This window comes from Barbatula barbatula (assembly GCF_947034865.1).
Source record: "Barbatula barbatula genome assembly, chromosome: 3".
Lineage (NCBI taxonomy): Eukaryota > Metazoa > Chordata > Actinopteri > Cypriniformes > Nemacheilidae > Barbatula > Barbatula barbatula.
Window position 1 is genome coordinate 3,491,454 of NC_136764.1, and position 18,153 is coordinate 3,509,606.

The following is an 18,153-nucleotide window of genomic DNA, read 5'->3' on the forward strand; positions in this document are numbered from 1 at the left end:
CTGGTTTATTGTCATCTGGATTTCTTGCCTTGTTCCCCGTTTACGCTTTTGCCTCTGGTCCCTGCCTGTTTTGTTTGTTTCTTTGTTTTGTTTGTTTCTTTGTTTTGTTTGTTTCTTTGTTTTGTTTGTTTCTTTGTTTTGTTTGTTTCTTTGTTTTGTTTGTTTCTTTGTTTTGTTTGTTTCTTTGTTTTGTTTGTTTCTTAGTTTGGACTGCCTGTCTGTGTATGACCCTTGCCTGTTATTTGGATTACGCCGTTGGATTGCCCTTTAATAAAGCTGCTATTGGATTTCATATTCAAGTCTCGGAGCAGTGCGTAACAGAACAAGACTTCGCCCAGAATGGGTGTGTGGAATGGGTGTGTGGAATGGGTATATATATGTGTATGTGAATGATATGCAGGTGTGTGTGTAATCAGTGCTGATGAGTCCGGGTAGTGAGTTCTGGGAAATGTAGTTTGTGAGTGAATGATAAGTTTGATGTGGAGTGCCCTCTGGTGGTTCTTAAGGGCACTCCAGCTGGTGACTGTTACATTTAGTAAGTAAATTAGTTTTCTGTTTATGATGAGAGCATTTTAATAGTTACATTACATTTGTTGTTTGAATGTTGTCAGTAGTTTTATATTTTATCAGTCACATAACAATCTCATCTGCTCAAGTCAGATGTATAAATATTGCAAGATGAATAATATTTGTCACGTTAACTGTGAATAATTAAAACTGTACTCCATGTGCCAGTGTTGCGCAGTCGCAGTTCATTGCACTAAATATCTGCGCATCTTTTTGGATTATCTGGATGTCACAGATTTAGCTTCAACCTCGCCGCTACTTAATAACAAAAACATTAAACTGCACTGTGACAAGGTGAGACATGTTTTATATTTAATAATGTTTGCTGTTCATTTCTTTTAATGTTTGGTTTATATTTTAGACTCAAACCCGATGAACGTGGTCGTCTGTGGTTGTTATGAAACATCTGTCTGTGGGTTTGAAGCGATTGACACACACAGTATAAATGACAGATGCTTTATGTGGGAATTAAGATCAATGGATAAAATCAATGAGTGTTTCTTTGTCTTTTAACCAGTACATTTTTGTGTGTGTGTCAAAATTATGAAGTGTTTTAAGTTTAATAGATGTATTTTAATTATATAACAATGTGTATGCTATATAACTATTTAAAAGATGTTTTGTTAAAGTCAAGGAAAATTGCAGACAAAGGCTGGCTTCAGAAAAGTGCCCCAGTTGTAAGAATGGTGTTTTTCAGGGAATGGAAGTTGCCAGCAGGAGTTTAACAGGACCTGATTGGTTACTAAGGGAAGATGCAACCCGAGATCAAGGGGGGAGACACGGAGACACGGACGGCTCACATTCCTGTATAAATAATTGTGAAAATATACTTTCTGGGTTGTTCCCCTCGTTGTCGAGAGACCAAACCGGTGCTGTCGAACCTTTTACATCTGATGATAAACTTCACGTATTGTTGTAAAAATTATCTCTTCGATTCCTAAAATTTTTTAACATGCAGGACTGAATTAAAAGTCCAACAATTGGTGATTCCCGACGTGATTTGAGGAGAAGAGAATTTCGGCATTCCATTTTCGCGGACCCTATGGGTCGAGGGAAACCTCGAGACGGATTCAGGTAATAAAAAAAGGTAAGCTTAAACCTGTTAATTCGAATTCTGCTATTGGACATACTAAATTTCTGTGTTGAATTTGATGAACATCTCGATCGAGTTAAGCTATAATTAAGATACTGAAGTGAAAGAAATCAGATTTAAAAGGAAACATAAATGCCTTTGGTTTGGAACCCCTCTGGTCTGGGACTATAAAGGCTTTGGGTTAAAAAAAAAATCCTTTGGTCTGGGAACCATAAAATCTGTGGGCTAAAGTCCTGTGGCTGTGTGAAGCCATAAATTAATTTTACTTGTTTATTGTGTATAATAGGAAAAGGCCATGATTGTATAATAATTACATATGTGTTTTCATAAGGGACGTTTGGAAAACAGAGTGTATTTTTTTTATAAGTGTTAATAATGGCGGAATCTCAGAAGGAATGTGATGAGTGCGGGTGTCCTCTGGTTTTGGTGCAGTGGCAAAACATTACAGGCATGTTAATGGCAAAGACCGAGCCGAAAGATAAGAAGCAGAGACAGAAGGAGATTGATAAATTTTGGATAGCATTGTGTGAAGACTGCGCGTGGGGAGATACAGATAAATTAAGGGTGCTTTTAGCACCAAAAATTAGGAACATGGAAAGGAAAGCACATTGCAGGTTGAATAGACGTAGGAACGAGAAGGACAAAATTAAGTGGTATAGTGCAAGGAAATATAAGGGGGAAGAAGAAGAATTGCAGAAAAAGCTAAGAATGTGGAGTCGAATAGCAGCAATTAATTTAGCAAAAGTGAATGACAAGGAGAGAGCAGTGAGCAGCTCTGAGGCTAAAATGAAAAAGGAAGTTGAAAAAGGAAGCAGTCAGGGTAGACCATCCGCCCCGCCCCCTGAAAAGACCAGCCCTCTGTACCCAACCCTGAGCCAGCCCCCTCCATACGCCTCACCCAGCCCAGCTCACCCAAACCAACAAGTGCTGATGTCTCTGAACAGGGGAGAAATAGATGTTGCACATCCCTGTGGTATAGTTAATGAGGGAGGAAGTAAGAGACCTGAATAGGATAGTACAGAATGAATTAAAAGCCGCGATAAACACAATAGATGTCTCTATAGCACACATTGGTGGACAAGGCGAGCAAGCAGGTGAGCAAGACAGGGAAGAGGAAGAAGAAGGAAATGGAGAGGAAGATAGTGTGGATGAAGAGAGGTCTTGTTTAGAAGGAGATAGTGTGCACCGGCTATTTATCACAGGTAAAATGGTCATTAAACGACCTGAGGAATCTATAGCAAGCAGAACCAGAAGTAGAACGCGAGAAAGGGACACAACACCCGTTAATGGTGAGAGAACAGGTCCAATGAATCAGCTGTATCCGGGAGTACAGGCCCCATTAATGGTGAGGAGTGGGGGAGGGACACAATATCAGCCCTGGTCACACAGCGACATGACATCAATCGCTAGTAAGCTCCCACCGATCACCTCAGGGGGCTACAGGTGGCTGAGTAAATTAACAACACTCAGTCATGGTAACATTTTGGCCGTGGGTGATATAAGATGCCTGTTAGGCCAGATATTGACAACCTCACAAATGCACAGTTTTGAACTCAAAGCCCAAACAACTATGACGCCAAACAGAACGCCATTCGCTGGAGTGAGCACAGATATAAGCAGAGCACTCGGACGATTGTATCCTTTGCCACCCACCGTGTATCAAAACATCAGGCTCCGCATTAAGCCAGGTGAGACTGGAGCGGCTTATTATTTTCGTTGCGCTGCTGAGTGGGAACAGATGGTTGAAGAAAATAGTTTGAACAATCCCATTACACGAGATATATTTAGAACAGCAGTTATGACAGGTGCCCCAAATGGTATCAAGCAAATGATGGAAAATAACCCAGACATCCCAATAGCAAGCAACAAGGTATGGGAAAGGCATTTAGTACATCACACTGACAGAGCGGTAGAGAAGGCTGTAAAGGAGACAGAGGAACTTGAGAAGGTGAAGACACAATTGTTAAAACTGCAGTTAGAAAAGGCAAAAACTGAAGGGGGGGAAAAAAAGATTAAACAAATGCCACAACAAAGCCAACCATATACAGGACCCCCTTTTGGGGCATCTCCTTGAGGGACAGCCTAACGCATCACAACCATACCCGCAGCCCAACCCGTCTTGGGGACACGGCAATAGGCAAAGAGGAAATTGGAGGGGTAACGCAGGTAAGCAGGGACAGCCCGGGGGGAGGTCGCGGAGCAGGGACCAGTGTTTTGTGTGCGGTGAACATGGACACTGGGCAAGAGATTGTCCACAACCGGCACAAGGTTAAGGTCAGCACAACGGTCCACCTGCGGGGGGATGGGGTCCCCGAGGAGGTGGTTTCGGTGGTCGAGGCAGGGGACCACAGACCCCAAACAACCCGGGGCAACATCTCCCGCCATTCTCCAACCTACAGGCGCCCATGCACCAAACATGGGGCCCGGAGGATGGGGCGGAGGAATGTTGAAGGGGCACACAGAGAACCACCATGAGGGGTAGGGCCGAGCCTCTTATGGAAATCGTGGTTAAAGATAGACCACTGAAGGCTCTGGTGGACACTGGAGCCACCTACTCCACTGTTACTGAGGGCGTGATTCAAAGTACAGACTTAAGTAACAAAATGGTGGTGGTGACAGGGTTCTCTGGTGGAATATAGAGATGGCCAATGCCAAAATCATTACGAGTGCCAGTTGCAAATCAGTGCTTGACGCACTCATTCCTGTTCTCCTGTAACGCTCCCATTCCCCTTTTAGGGAGAGACTTATTGACTAAGTTGGAAGCAAGTATATTGTGTTCAGCAGAAGGAGTTAGTCACATTTCCAGATGGTACAAAGACAAATTGTTCCCTTTCAGGTCACACCACAGACAGCCATTGGATGCTAACATCCTGTGGGGAGGTGGAAGACGCAGATATATATTGGGTAATATTAGACCATAGCGTAGCCCCAAATAGTGTTGTATCCAGGTATAACAAGCATCGTCAGTGGATTACCAGTTTAGACACCTTTTTGCCACCCATTGACCCCCTCATTGCACACTATATTACGATAGGGATGACACCACGCCCTATCAAGATATGTTTCAGGAAATAGAGGGTAGGAAATGGGTATTGAGGGGATCTGGTATTATGGTAGGAAAGGAAGGAGTCGTAGTACCAATCCTATTGACAGAATAACAAATGAATTGGTATGAAATGTCAGACACGGCAGCACCACACATTTCTTTAGCGTTACATCCAAACCATGAGGCTAGGGAATTAGGCAAAATGACCAAAAGATTGTTGGCAGCCCATGACTGGGAACCCACTGAAAACCAGGGAATCTCATATTCAAAGACACAAAAAGCCTATTGGGTAAAAGAACACACAGAAGACACTGGGGTGTTACTTCACGAACAAATTTCTAGATTCCATGGCAGAGAGCAATCAGATAGTGAAGGCGCAGCAGACATCATTAGAAATTTACCCGCACTACCAACAAACCTGAGGCGGACGAGGGTGTGGCCGCAACAGTACAAGGTCTCCTAGAGAGAGGTGTTATTACACCATATAAGTCGAGGTGGAACACACCTATTTTTCCAGTGCCCAAACCAGGCACAAGCAAGTACAGGTTGGTACATGATTTGAGAGCAATCCATGCTGTTGTGGCTACACCATCGTTAACAGTACCTAACCCATATACTGGTCTTCCAATCTTATCTCCAAACCATAAATGGTTCACGTGTATTGATCTAGCTAATGCATTTTTCTGTATACCCATTGCAGAGGAATGTAAGGCTTGCGTGGCATTTACATATAGGGGTTATCAATATTCTTACAACAGGCTACCCCAGGGGTTTGTTTTGTCCACTGGGATTTTCAATCATTCACTGAAGCAACAGTTACAGGATTGTAGTCTGCCGGAAGACTGTGTGCTGATCATGTATGTTGATGACCTACTCCTTGCAGCCACCACAGAACAGGCATGTCTGGAGGGGAGCCAGCTTGTGTTACAAAAGTTACATAAGTGTGGGTTCAAAGTGAGTAAGGAAAAGCTGCAACTATGCAGACCTTGTGTTACATTTTTGGGTCGCATGATCACCCCACAGGGGTCCACGCTTACTGCATCACAAAGGAAAGGTATTTTGAGTCATCCAAGGTCAACTACGGTAAAAGAAATGTTGTCATTTTTCGGTCTCACAGGCTATAGTAGACACTATATCCCGATGTATGTTACACTGACAACCCCATTAAGAGATCTAATCAGAGAACATGGAATGAAAAATCTCAGGGCAGAAATAGAATGGACACAAGAGGCAGAGCGCACATTCATAGCACTTAAAGGATGGGAACAAAGACGAGACCGGAGAGAGATTATGGAAGGCCATAAGAACAAATATTGCCTCTCTCCACATTAAACATGAGGTTCTGTCATGATCCTGCCACTACACTAAGAGAAACATGACATGATGCAGCAGAATCATGACAGAAGCCTCTCCTTAAGGAGCAGCAACCTGATGCTCCTCAAGGCACAAACAAGACAAGACAGACTGTGACAAAAACTAGGCAACATAATACAAAACCAAAATGGGGAGGCACAAGAGTCCAAGGGAAGGGGCACACAAGTCCAAACAAGGGGGAAGTCCAAACAAAAGTCCAAAGACAGGCAGACACGATAGCCTACAGACACACGGACTGGGATAGCCGGCAGACACGCGGACTGGGATAGCCGGCAGACACGAACACGTTGGCCAGCAGACATGAACAGGAGAGCCGGCAGACACGAACAGCCATGCACCGGGCTGGAATGGCCGCATGCACCAGGCGGAAATCCCCGGCTCCGCCGGGCGGGAATGCCCGCCTCCACCAGGCGGGAATGCCTGGCTCCGCCGGGCAGGAATGCCCAGCTCCACCGGGCGGAAATGCCCGGCTGCACCGACCTTGAATACCCGGCTGGGGATCTTTTGCGGCCAACAGGATTCCGGCGGCTTCGACCCTGGAGGGAAGACCGGCGGTCTCAACTGCTGCCACAACGATCCCTCTGTCTGCTGGGTCCGATTATGGCTGGTTCATTCTGTCATGGTTCTCGAGTGGTGAGACAAGGACAGAGGACCCAGGTGCAGACAGCGGGTAAGGGGTTAACATATATTTAATAAATAATAAAACAAAGACCCACGTGGGGGTAACAGAACAAAACAGGGATACAAAAACATGACAGGACTAATACTAAATACACTTAAACAAGACTAAAATAAACTTTAAAGATGAACATCAAAACTACACTAAACTAAACTAACAAGACATGTGAACTCACCACACAAACCACAATGAACCAGCACAAGACAGAAGACAAGAGGGCATTAAATAAGGGACCAAATCAAGTTAGGGACAGGTGTAGGGCATTAATCAATAATCAGGTAACGAGAGGATGGGAACAAAGACGAGACCGGAGAGAGATTATGGAAGGCCATAAGAACAAATATTGCCTCTCTCCACATTAAACATGAGGTTCTGTCATGATCCTGCCACTACACTAAGAGAAACATGACATGATGCAGCAGAATCATGACAGTTTGAACATATATTCTGACTCCGCTTATGTTGTTACAGCTGTACATGTTGAAATGCCCTTATGGCGACGATGTGGCTTTATCACATCCTCTGGTCGACCATTACACATGCGCATGAAGCCAGAAACCTTTTAGAGGCTCTGATGATCCCTAGGGAGGTGGCAGTAATTAAATGTACTGGCCACTCTAAGACGGAAGGTCCTTTAACTGAAGGTAACAATGCTGCAGATCTGGCAGCGAAGGCAGCTGCTGGTTACATCACCTCACAAATGTTATGTCGATCTGAAAGAACCAGCACTGACTTATTACACGAGAATATTTGCAGATGGAACAACAAAAATGCAGCCCAGAAGAAAAATCAGTATGGGTTCAACACGGGGCGGTGTGTGCCTCGGATAGGCTGTGGCAAGCACCCGACGGACGCCCTGCGCTTCCAGTCACATTGTCCCCATCAATCCTTACACAAGCTCATGGGGTGAGACATGTCAGTGATAAACAAATGATGAGGGCCCTTGAACACTGGTGGCACCCTTTTTTGAAGGCCATGGTCACAGGGCATGTGACAACCTGTAACATATGTCAAGAACATAATGTGAAACCCACCATTAAGCCTAAAAGGGTTCATTCCCTCTGACCTGTGGCCAAGGGGAGGAGATTGTCATTGATTTCACCGACATGATTATGAGAGTAAATGGCAAGTGCTATGTTTTGGTGATTGTTGACTATTTCACCGGATGGCCGGAAGCTTATCATGTCGGCCGAGAGGACAGTACGGCCGTGGTTAAGTGTTTAATTAACCAATATATACCTCATTATGGGTTCCCCCGCCGTATCAGATCTGACAATGCGACTCATTTCAAGAACGAGCACCTAAAAATAGTGGAACAATCTTTGGGTCTTACACATGCGTACGGTGCCGTCTATCATCCTGAGAGCCAGGGTAAAGTCGTACGGATGAACCTCACATTAAAACTGAAATTGGCTAAAATCTGTGCACAGACAAAACATAATTGGCTAGCCGCTCTCCCTATCGAACTAATGTTTATCCGTTCATCTGTTAATAGAATCACCGGTTTCACTCCTTTTGAATTGCTTACAGGTCGCCAGTTTCCAGCACCCACGACAGCGCTGACGGAGGAACCTGTACGCCCATTGTCTCACACTGTATATTTTGACAAACTAACTGCTGACATCATGGACATCAGGACAACCCTGATCCAGCTGAACGGCTCACCCCAGTCACAGTGGACTGGGTCAGGATTAGAACATTTCGAAGGAAATGGAATGAACCACGCTGGTCACAACCCCACCGAGTGACAGCACGTACCTCACATTGTGTTCAACTCCAGGGAAAAGGAGGCACCTGGTTTCACTTAACCTCTTCTGTGGCTTGTGAACCCCCTTGTAGGAATCTTGCTGAAACACGGGTGGACCTGAGGAGTCAGGTCCAAGAGAGGGAAGGTGCTGAAGCTTTTGAGACAGCAGGTACCGAACCATCTTCAGAACAAGAACAGCACCCAACACTCCAACAGCTACAAATAATTTATTAAACGGGTGACGTATTCACAAGTCCAAAGACAGAACCATTGGCTCACTGTGTAAGTGCTGACTGTGCATACAGTGCAGGTATAGCCAAGCAGTTCAAACAAAGGTACGGTACTGAAAAGGTGATTGCACAGAACAGACAACCAGGTGAATGTGCATTGACCAAAGAGAAGTACAGTAGAATCATTTTCCACTTAATAACTAAAGAATGTTACAACGAGAGGCCAACCTAGGACAATTTCACCAAAAGCATAAGATGTATGAGAGATTGGTGTGTGGAAAATAACGTAAAGGGTATTTCAACACCCCGCCTGGGGTGTGGTCTGGATAAACTGGACTTTGAGAAAGTACAACGGATTTTGAGTGAAATATTCACGGATGTGGAAATACGTATTACCATTTATTCTTTATAATCAATATATATTATTGCTGTTGTGATTTTTCATATTTTTCATATTCATTATTGCTATTGTGATTTTCATATTTTCATATTCATTAACGTATAACCATTTATTCCTTACAATTAAGTACATTCTGTGTGATTTTAACCATATATCTTTTCTTAATCGCATATTTTCATTAAGTATACTGTGTGTTTAACCATTTTAATTTTTTAAGAGTGTGTTTATTGTTCCCTTTAAAGTACTAGAGAGGTAAACGAGATGAAGCTGTGGGAAAACTGTTAGCTGTTGGGGATCCTATTAATAATTTCAGGAGTCACAGTAGGAATAATTTTTAGCCTAACTGAGGGTCAGGAAAGCAACAATAACACATCGAAACCGAGACACAAAAAAGCCATAGTCGATAAGAGGTTACCATGTGAACAACTCGTAATCAACTATGTTTGGGGCAAGACCACATCATTTACATTCGACCTATGCACTGTCATAAATTGTGGGGGGAAAAATAGCTCATGGAGGGGGTACGAGGTATATGTATGCATGGACTGGAATATGGACAGTGTTTGTAAGGCGTACCAGTCTAGGCAAACCCATAGGGGTGAATGGTGTCCGGCATGGAATAAGGTAATAGCATATACCGGTGGTTGGACCCCGGAAGAACCTAACCTTTGGACCCGTACCTCGACCAAATTTGATTTCAAAATACAAAGAGATTATAGTGCAAGCCAAAATTCACTCACCCTTTCAATATCCACCAGAACTGGATCAACCAATTATACAGGGGAATTTTTCCTTATAATGGAACAGATAGAAAAGCAGTAATAAAATTTGTTGTGAACAATTCACCTGAGGAGGAAAGAAATGAGACAGTAGCTGAGCCATTATCGGTAGAACAAAAGAATGGAGTAGTAGAAATAGATTACACCATGTTAAAACCAGAAGATATGATAGAAAGAGCCACAGGATATGGGGAAAATAATTTGTGGCTGGAATGGATAATTACCACAGCCAGAGAACAGAGGTTAGATGATTGTGTAGGATGTGCTAATGCAAGACCCCATTTATATACTGAACCAGCACCGTTGTACCAAAATGATAAATGGGGGTATGAGTGTATGTTAGCACTGACAAGAATGGCCAGTCCAAAAAATTGTAGTACACTAGCAGCAATATTCCCACCAATAACCAACTTTTCAAAGGCAGCTCCATTTACACCAAAGAAAGCAAATTATACTTGTTATGATATTAAACATCAATCACCAACCATCAACCTGGGGGAGATAAACAAGGAGTGGTGTGATCAGATAATAGCAGATAATTGGACAAAAATAGGCACGTGGGCTAGGGCAGGTTTGTATTATTATTGTGGAGACCGAAGATTGTTTACTAGGATACCTGAGAAGGCAAAGGGAGTGTGTGCTTTGGTAAGACTGGGAGCCCCGATCACCCTGATAGGAGACAGAGCAGTCAGAACGGAAACCATGAATTCAGCAACATTGACTAGAAGACGTAGGAGACACGTTATTAAAAAGAGAGCAATAGGTTCAAGTGTAGATTTGTCCTTGAATAGTCCCACGTATATCGAAGCGATAGGAATACCAAGAGGAGTACCAGATGAATACAAACTAGCAAACCAAGTGGCAGCAGGTTTTGAGAATATACCAATAATAGCTGCTTTTTTTCCAGTCACCCCAAACAAGAATGTAGATAGGATTAATTATGTGCATTATAATGTGATGAGATTAGCAAATATGACAAGGGATGCCGTTGATGGTTTAGCAGAGCAAATAGCGCCAACCTCACTGATGGCCATCCAGAACCGTATGGCTCTGGACATGCTGTTGGCAGAGAAGGGATGAGTATGTGTTATGTTTGGTGATCTTTGTTGTACTTACATCCCTAATAATACGGCACCAGACGGATCAGTACCTAGGGCATTAGAAGGTTTAAAAGGGAGTGGACAATCCAATTAGGGGATGGTTAGATAAGGCGTTGGGGAAATGGAAAGCATTAGTGATGTCCATTGTAGGGTCCATAGGAGTATTTTTGGCTATCACAATCACCTGCGGATGTTGTTGTATTCCGTGTATTAGATCATTATGTAACAGGCTCATTGTGACAGCCATAGAGGAAAAAGTAGGCCCGGCCCAGTACCTTATGCCTTTATTGTCCAGTGAGTTAGAAGAACAAGAAGATGATGTGTTACCTCTTTCGAGGTCAAGAGAGGGAATTGTGGGAATTAAGATCAATGGATAAAATCAATGAGTGTTTCTTTGTCTTTTAACCAGTACATTTTTGTGTGTGTGTCAAAATTATGAAGTGTTTTAAGTTTAATAGATGTATTTTAATTATATAACAATGTGTATGCTATATAACTATTTAAAAGATGTTTTGTTAAAGTCAAGGAAAATTGCAGACAAAGGCTGGCTTCAGAAAAGTGCCCCAGTTGTAAGAATGGTGTTTTTCAGGGAATGGAAGTTGCCAGCAGGAGTTTAACAGGACCTGATTGGTTACTAAGGGAAGATGCAACCCGAGATCAAGGGGGGAGACACGGAGACACGGACGGCTCACATTCCTGTATAAATAATTGTGAAAATATACTTTCTGGGTTGTTCCCCTCGTTGTCGAGAGACCAAACCGGCGCTGTAGAACCTTTTACATCTGATGATAAACTTCACGTATTGTTGTAAAAATTATCTCTTCGATTCCTCAAATCTTTGAACATGCAGGACTGAATTAAAAGTCCAACATTTAGTCGATATTTGTTGGAGCTCTTTTGCTGCAGAGTTAGAGCTTTAAAAAACACATTTTAATGGATATGAGGTTTTGTGTTTGTTAATTTTTTTTTAAAAGTGAGTTTATAACTAAATGATAATTTGATCAGTAACTCACAGTAGTGTCTGTAGTTGACAGTGTGGATCCTTCAGTAGATCAGAGAGCAGCTTCACTCCTGAATCTTCTGGATTATTACCTCTCAGATCCAGTTGTGTCAGATGTGAGGGGTTTGATCTCAGAGCTGAAGTCAGAGCAACAAAACCTTCAGATCCAATACTGCAGTCAGACAGACTGAAGAGAGAAGAAAATAAATGAAATAATGACGATAACATTTAGACAATAATTAATAGCACAATTACTTACTATAGTTAATTATACTTAAATATATTTTTATTATTCATATATTATTCAATAATAATTCATCAATGTATCAAATTATGTCCCTTTTTAAAAGATACAAGTAATAAATGAAATGATTGTAAATCACTATCATTATACAATAATATCATGAATAGTTTAATATGTTCAAGTTAGTTATTAAAATGATCTCAGTTTGGTGATAATTCTGTATGAATCTGAATCAACAGAGAGTCATTGACTGACAGTCACTGCTGAGTCTCTTACATATAAAGATGATTCTGATAAACTTATGAAGACCTTCATTTACATAATACATACACATGTTTTACTTTATTGCTTTAAGGATTTTCTTACTGTAATGTCTTTAGTTTACAGTTTGTATTCTTCAGTCCATCAGAGAGCAGCTTCACTCCTGAATCCTTCAGATTATTGTGACTCAGGTTCAGTTCTGTCAGACTTGAGGAGTTTGATCTGAGAACTGACGCCAATGATGAACAACTTTTCTCTGTCAGTTTACAGCGACTCAGACTTAAAGAAAAATAACAAGATAACAGTGAAGATATAAACACATCAAGAGATAATGTTTGAACAATGAGAATCATCTGCACAAGAGCTGAAGCAACATCTGCACCTGATAGAGAATCACTGCAAGAACTGAACCCTGACAGACAATTATAAATAAAAAACAAATGAATGAACATCAGAAAAAAGCCACAAGAGAGCAGCTCTCACTCTATAGATGCAGTGAACAATTCCATCATGTTTTATTGTGTCTCTGTAGGACATTAACTACAGTAATGTGGACTGTTAGATGTTCAGGTGAAACTGCAGGTAAAGACTCACTCAGCTGTTCTGGATGCTTTGATCACTGGCAGAAGCCTCAGAAGACATTCGTCTGATCGACCATATTTCCTCAGATTAAACTCATCCAGCTTCTCTTCTGAGTTCAGTAACACAAACACCAGAGCCGACCACTGAGCAGGAGAGAGACGGACTCCAGTAAGACTAAACCAATCTCTTCTGTTCACATATGTTTGTACTTCCTGCACTAGAGAATGATCATTGAGTTCATTCAGACAGTGAAACAGATTGATGGATTTCTCTGGAGAGAGATTCTCTCTGATCTTCATCTTAATGTACTCGACTATTTCCTGTTTACTGTCAGAGCTTCTTCCTGTCTGTGTCATCAGATCTCGTAAGATTGTCTGACTGGACTCCAGTGAGAGACCCAGAAGAAATCTGAGGTAAAGATCCAGGTGTCCGTTCTCACTCTGTAAGGCCTTGTCCACTTCACTCTTCAGTAAATCACTCATGTTTGATCTCAATCCGCTGAAGTTTTCTGATGTTTGCTGAAGAAATGACAGAAACTTGAACAAAGCAGCGAGAAACTCCTGAACGCTCAGATGCACAAAGCTGAACACCTTCCCCAGGTTCAGTCCAAACTCCTCTCTGAAGATCTGAGTACAAACTCCTGAGTACACTGACGCTTCTCTGACATCAATGTCACACTCTCTCAGATCCTCCTCATAGAAGATCAGGTTCCCTTTCTCCAGCTGTTGAAAAGCCAGTTTTCCCAGAGACTCAAGACTCTTTCTAGCCTGCTGAAGATCTACCTCACATTTCCCATCATACTTCTGACTCTTCAGTTTGATCTGAAACATCAGGAAGTGTGTGAACATGTGAGTGAGAGTCTTGGGGATCTGTGCTGGACTCTCTGCTTCACTCAACATTCTCTGGAGAACAGTGGCTGAAATCCAGCAGAAGACTGGGATGTGACACATGATGTACAGACTTCTGGATGATTTCATGTGTGTGATGATTCTGTTGGCCAGACTCTCATCATTGATTCTCTTCCTGAAATACTCGTCCTTCTGAGGGTCATTGAATCCTCGTACATCTGTGATCAGATCAACACACTCAGGAGGAATCTGATTGGCTGCTGCTGGTCGAGAGGTGATCCAGATCAGAGCAGAAGGAAGCAGATTCCCCTCGATGAGGTTTGTCAGCAGCACATCCACTGACGCTGATTCTCTGACATCAAACAAACTCTGATTCTTTGAGAAATCTAGAGGAAGACGACACTCATCCAGACCATCAAAGATAAACACAACTTTATAATCATCAAAGTCTGTCGATCTCAGTTCTGTTGTATCTGTGAAGAACTGATGAAGAAGATCCATCAGACTGATATTTGTCTGTTTGATCAGATTCAGTTCTCTGAAAGGAAGTGGAAATATGAAGTGAAGATCTTGATTTGTTTTTTCTTCAGCCCAATCCAGAATGAACTTCTGCACAGAGACTGTTTTTCCAATTCCAGCGACTCCTTTAGTCAGCACACTTCTGATGGGTTTGTTTAGTTCAGGTGAGACTTTAAAGATGTCATTACATTTGATTTGTGTTTCTTGTGTCTCTGATCTTCTGGATGCCGTCTCAATCTGTCTCACCTCATGTTCATTATTGATGTCTTCACTCCCTCCCTCTGTGATGTACAGCTCTGTGTAGATCTCATTCACAAGTGTTGAGCTTCCTTGACTTGAGATTCCTTCATTCATTCTCTGGAATTTCGCTTTTAGTCTGGATTTGTGTTTCTTCATGTATAAAGGGGCCAATTCTGATAAACAAAGGGAATATCAATAAAAATACATGTAAACGATTATGAAAATCCTTAATTCTACATAATTTACAGCATAAAAACAAGCAAATATGTATTTTTCTTATTTAATGTCATTTTAATATAGTAAAGCTCTCCGTGCTTATTAAACCAAATGAATAATTTTGCCTAATTTGTTCTTATATTTGACCTTAAGAGTGTTTTAAGATTTTGCTGATCATGACATTAGATGAACACAAAAAGCTTCATGGTTCTATTCTGTTGATTTATTAACTGTAAATGTATTTTCACTTATAATCATCAGTAAATACAGACACTGTGTCTGTTCGTCTGAAGGTAAAGTGATGTCATAGTCACATGACTGAGAGCTCTTACTGGTCTGTAGTTTGTCAGCGAGGTCTGTCTGCTTCATCTTCCTCAGGACGTTCAGTGTGATCTTCAGAAACATCTCTCTGACTCTGATCTGATCTTCATCATCCTCCTCTTCTCTCTCAGAGCATGATGGGTAATCTGGACTCACTAGACTCTTGATGATCTTCAGCTCTTTCTTCATCAGAGAGATGAGTTTGTGCTCAAGCTTCTGAAAACATTGTTCAAACACACAGGATTTTGTTTTCTTATGAGGTCAGAAAAAGGTTTTAATGCTCATTTTAGTGAACACAGTTTTTCTCTAAATTGCTTGAATCTCATTTCATGAAACCTATAACACATTTAAACACTATAAACACACATCAAAACTACACAAACAAAATCATATTTTCTTTAATTCATATTGAATTCGCACACACAGACACACACACAGACACACACACACACACACACACACACACACAGACACACACACACACACACACACACACACACACACACACACACAAACACACACACAGACACACACACACACAAACACACACACACACACTCACCTGGAAAACAGACTCCATGTGCTTCCCTTTGATTGAGACATTTGTTGTGTTTCTGTAATGTAACAATAAATGAAATATGTGTTTCATACAGTGAACACATGGATTAATGTGTGTATCTGTCAGTAAAGTGTTCAGTGAATATCTGCAGTAACATCAACAGCACAGACTCAGATCAGAGAATAAAGACTGATGAAGTGATTTACTCGTCTAAACCATCAGACTGTTCTCACCTCACATCTGGATCATCACAGTCTCCTAAACTGAAGTTAACTGGTTTATCCATTGATTCTTCACTCTTCATGGACACACAGCTGGGTTTAGGAGATTCTCCACCAGTCAAACTAAAACAACATTACAACACTTTACTTCATGTTCAGTTTTATGCATTTTTCAATAAAGCACTTGTATTAATGAGATATTTCACCCAATAATAATACTTTATTTAAATTATAAAAACATATTTTAATATTATTCATAACAATATAATTAGTAAATCTGTATAAAATGTCCAAGTACAAAATGTCTCTACATTTTAATGATTATAAAACCACAAATAATAAATGAAACTAAACTGAAACTATTTAAACTAAAGTAAGTTATTAAATACAAACTCTTACATCTGTCAGATCAAAACACATCTAACTATAAACAACACATTTAAGTTTATTAAAATCTTTCATTTCTCACCTTTTGGTCTCTTTGGAGAGATTCATGATGAACACACAGTGTCAGAATATAAAGAGTTAATCTCAAACCTGTAAATAAAATACTGATGTGTTATGTGTCATCTCAGAAATACACACTTCTTTCCCATCAGTCCGTCCACAACATTGAGCTTCACATTTGCTCTTAACAGTTTAACTAAGTTTTCAAAACGTCACTTTTATGTTTTGAGTTTATAAACACACTTCCTGATTCCAAAAACAACACAATATTCAAGACAGTTCTTCAACCAATAAACTTAATGTGATGTTCAGATCAAGACGATATTAAATCTACTGAATAAACATGAGGCTGTTTATACTTACTGTGTTTTTAGCTTGTTTATGATTTATTTTCTTGAACGAGGCTTTGCTGTAAAATGGCTCAGGCACGACAGGCTTGTTCCACAGTCAGATGATATCAAAGTTCATTCAGACCGAAGTCCACTAGTTAGTGACCCCTGCGCTAAAGGTTCTTCCTCATGTAGGCAGTAGTGTGACGTCTCTCCAGGAACCTGCTGAGTGAAACTCTTCACAATATGAATACTTATGAAGTTTATTCTCCAGTGACGCTCTTTCTCCAGTATGGATTATGTGATGCAGCTTAACTGGCTCTTATACTCACACCACACTCACACACTTCACTTCTCTTCATTATGGATTTCCTGAAATTCTCACGTCATTCAATAAAAACATATTCCACAAAAAGTCTTTACATGTTTTTCTCTGTTTATTTAATATGTTTTATCACTCATAACAGATAAATGGTGTTTCTCCAGAATGTGAGCACATATTGAAGGTCTGGGAACCATGATGGCTTTGAATGAACGGCCCGTGGGTGAGACGTCTGAGGCTAACTGGGTGATCTTCCTCCACTGAAGATGTGTTTGGGCTCTCCAGTGAATTCTCTTGTGGACAGTAAGCGCACTATTGTGTCTGAAACTCTTTCCACACTGAACACATGAGTACAGACGCTCTTCAATGTGAGTTCTTATGAGCTTTGCCAGTCGGTCTTTGTATGAGACTGTTTTCCACACTGAGTGCAGGTGAACATCTTTTCTCCAGTGTGGACTCTTATGTGCATGTGAGAGAACCAACGTCAAGGTAAGTGATCCACAAGCTCAACTCATAGACGCTTGATCATTTATTTCTTCCTCCAGACGACAAGACATAAAACAAAGAGAAACAACATCAAACTAACAGAAATGACTTGACAGGACTTATAAGAGAAACAGATTCAACCAGACCATCTGCCCCTTTCCTTATAAAGATATTAGACGAGACCATTTAACACAACAGGGGATAATTACACAATTCTCAAGATTAACAACTTTAACATGGGTTTTGTAATATAATCATATCCACAATAATCGATAAACTCAAGCAATAACTGATACTGGATTTATCGTCTTAAAAACCAATCGCTTGAGAAACTGTTGTTGAATTCTCCCCCCGGCTCATCGGTAGATGGCTCGTCCCGGCGGAACCAAGATCGCATAAGTTCCTTGCTCCTGTCCGGACTCAGATCTTTGTCACCCCGGAACTTTCTCCAGCAGCCTCCTTCAAGGACTCCAACCATCATACCGGTTGTCTTTAACACGAGGCTCAATATTATGCATGTGAATTATTTTCTGATTGTGACAA

General features: G+C 41.2%; 1 protein-coding gene across 1 annotated transcript in view; it reads right to left on the bottom strand.

The window, feature by feature from the left end:
• The window catches only part of LOC306891701 (NLR family CARD domain-containing protein 3-like), a 31,234-nt gene extending 14,302 nt beyond the window's left edge, over positions 1-16,932 (bottom strand). Inside the window, exons 1-8 of the mRNA XM_079452175.1 lie at positions 16,837-16,932; positions 16,496-16,563; positions 16,039-16,149; positions 15,809-15,860; positions 15,258-15,462; positions 13,115-14,882; positions 12,626-12,799; positions 12,029-12,202 (exon numbers count right to left, since the gene is read on the bottom strand). Coding sequence (XP_079308301.1) covers positions 12,029-12,202; positions 12,626-12,799; positions 13,115-14,882; positions 15,258-15,462; positions 15,809-15,860; positions 16,039-16,149; positions 16,496-16,521 — 2,510 coding nt within the window. The 5' untranslated portion in view covers positions 16,522-16,563; positions 16,837-16,932. The remainder of the gene's footprint in view (positions 1-12,028; positions 12,203-12,625; positions 12,800-13,114; positions 14,883-15,257; positions 15,463-15,808; positions 15,861-16,038; positions 16,150-16,495; positions 16,564-16,836) is intronic.
• Between the last annotated feature and the right edge of the window lie 1,221 nt (positions 16,933-18,153).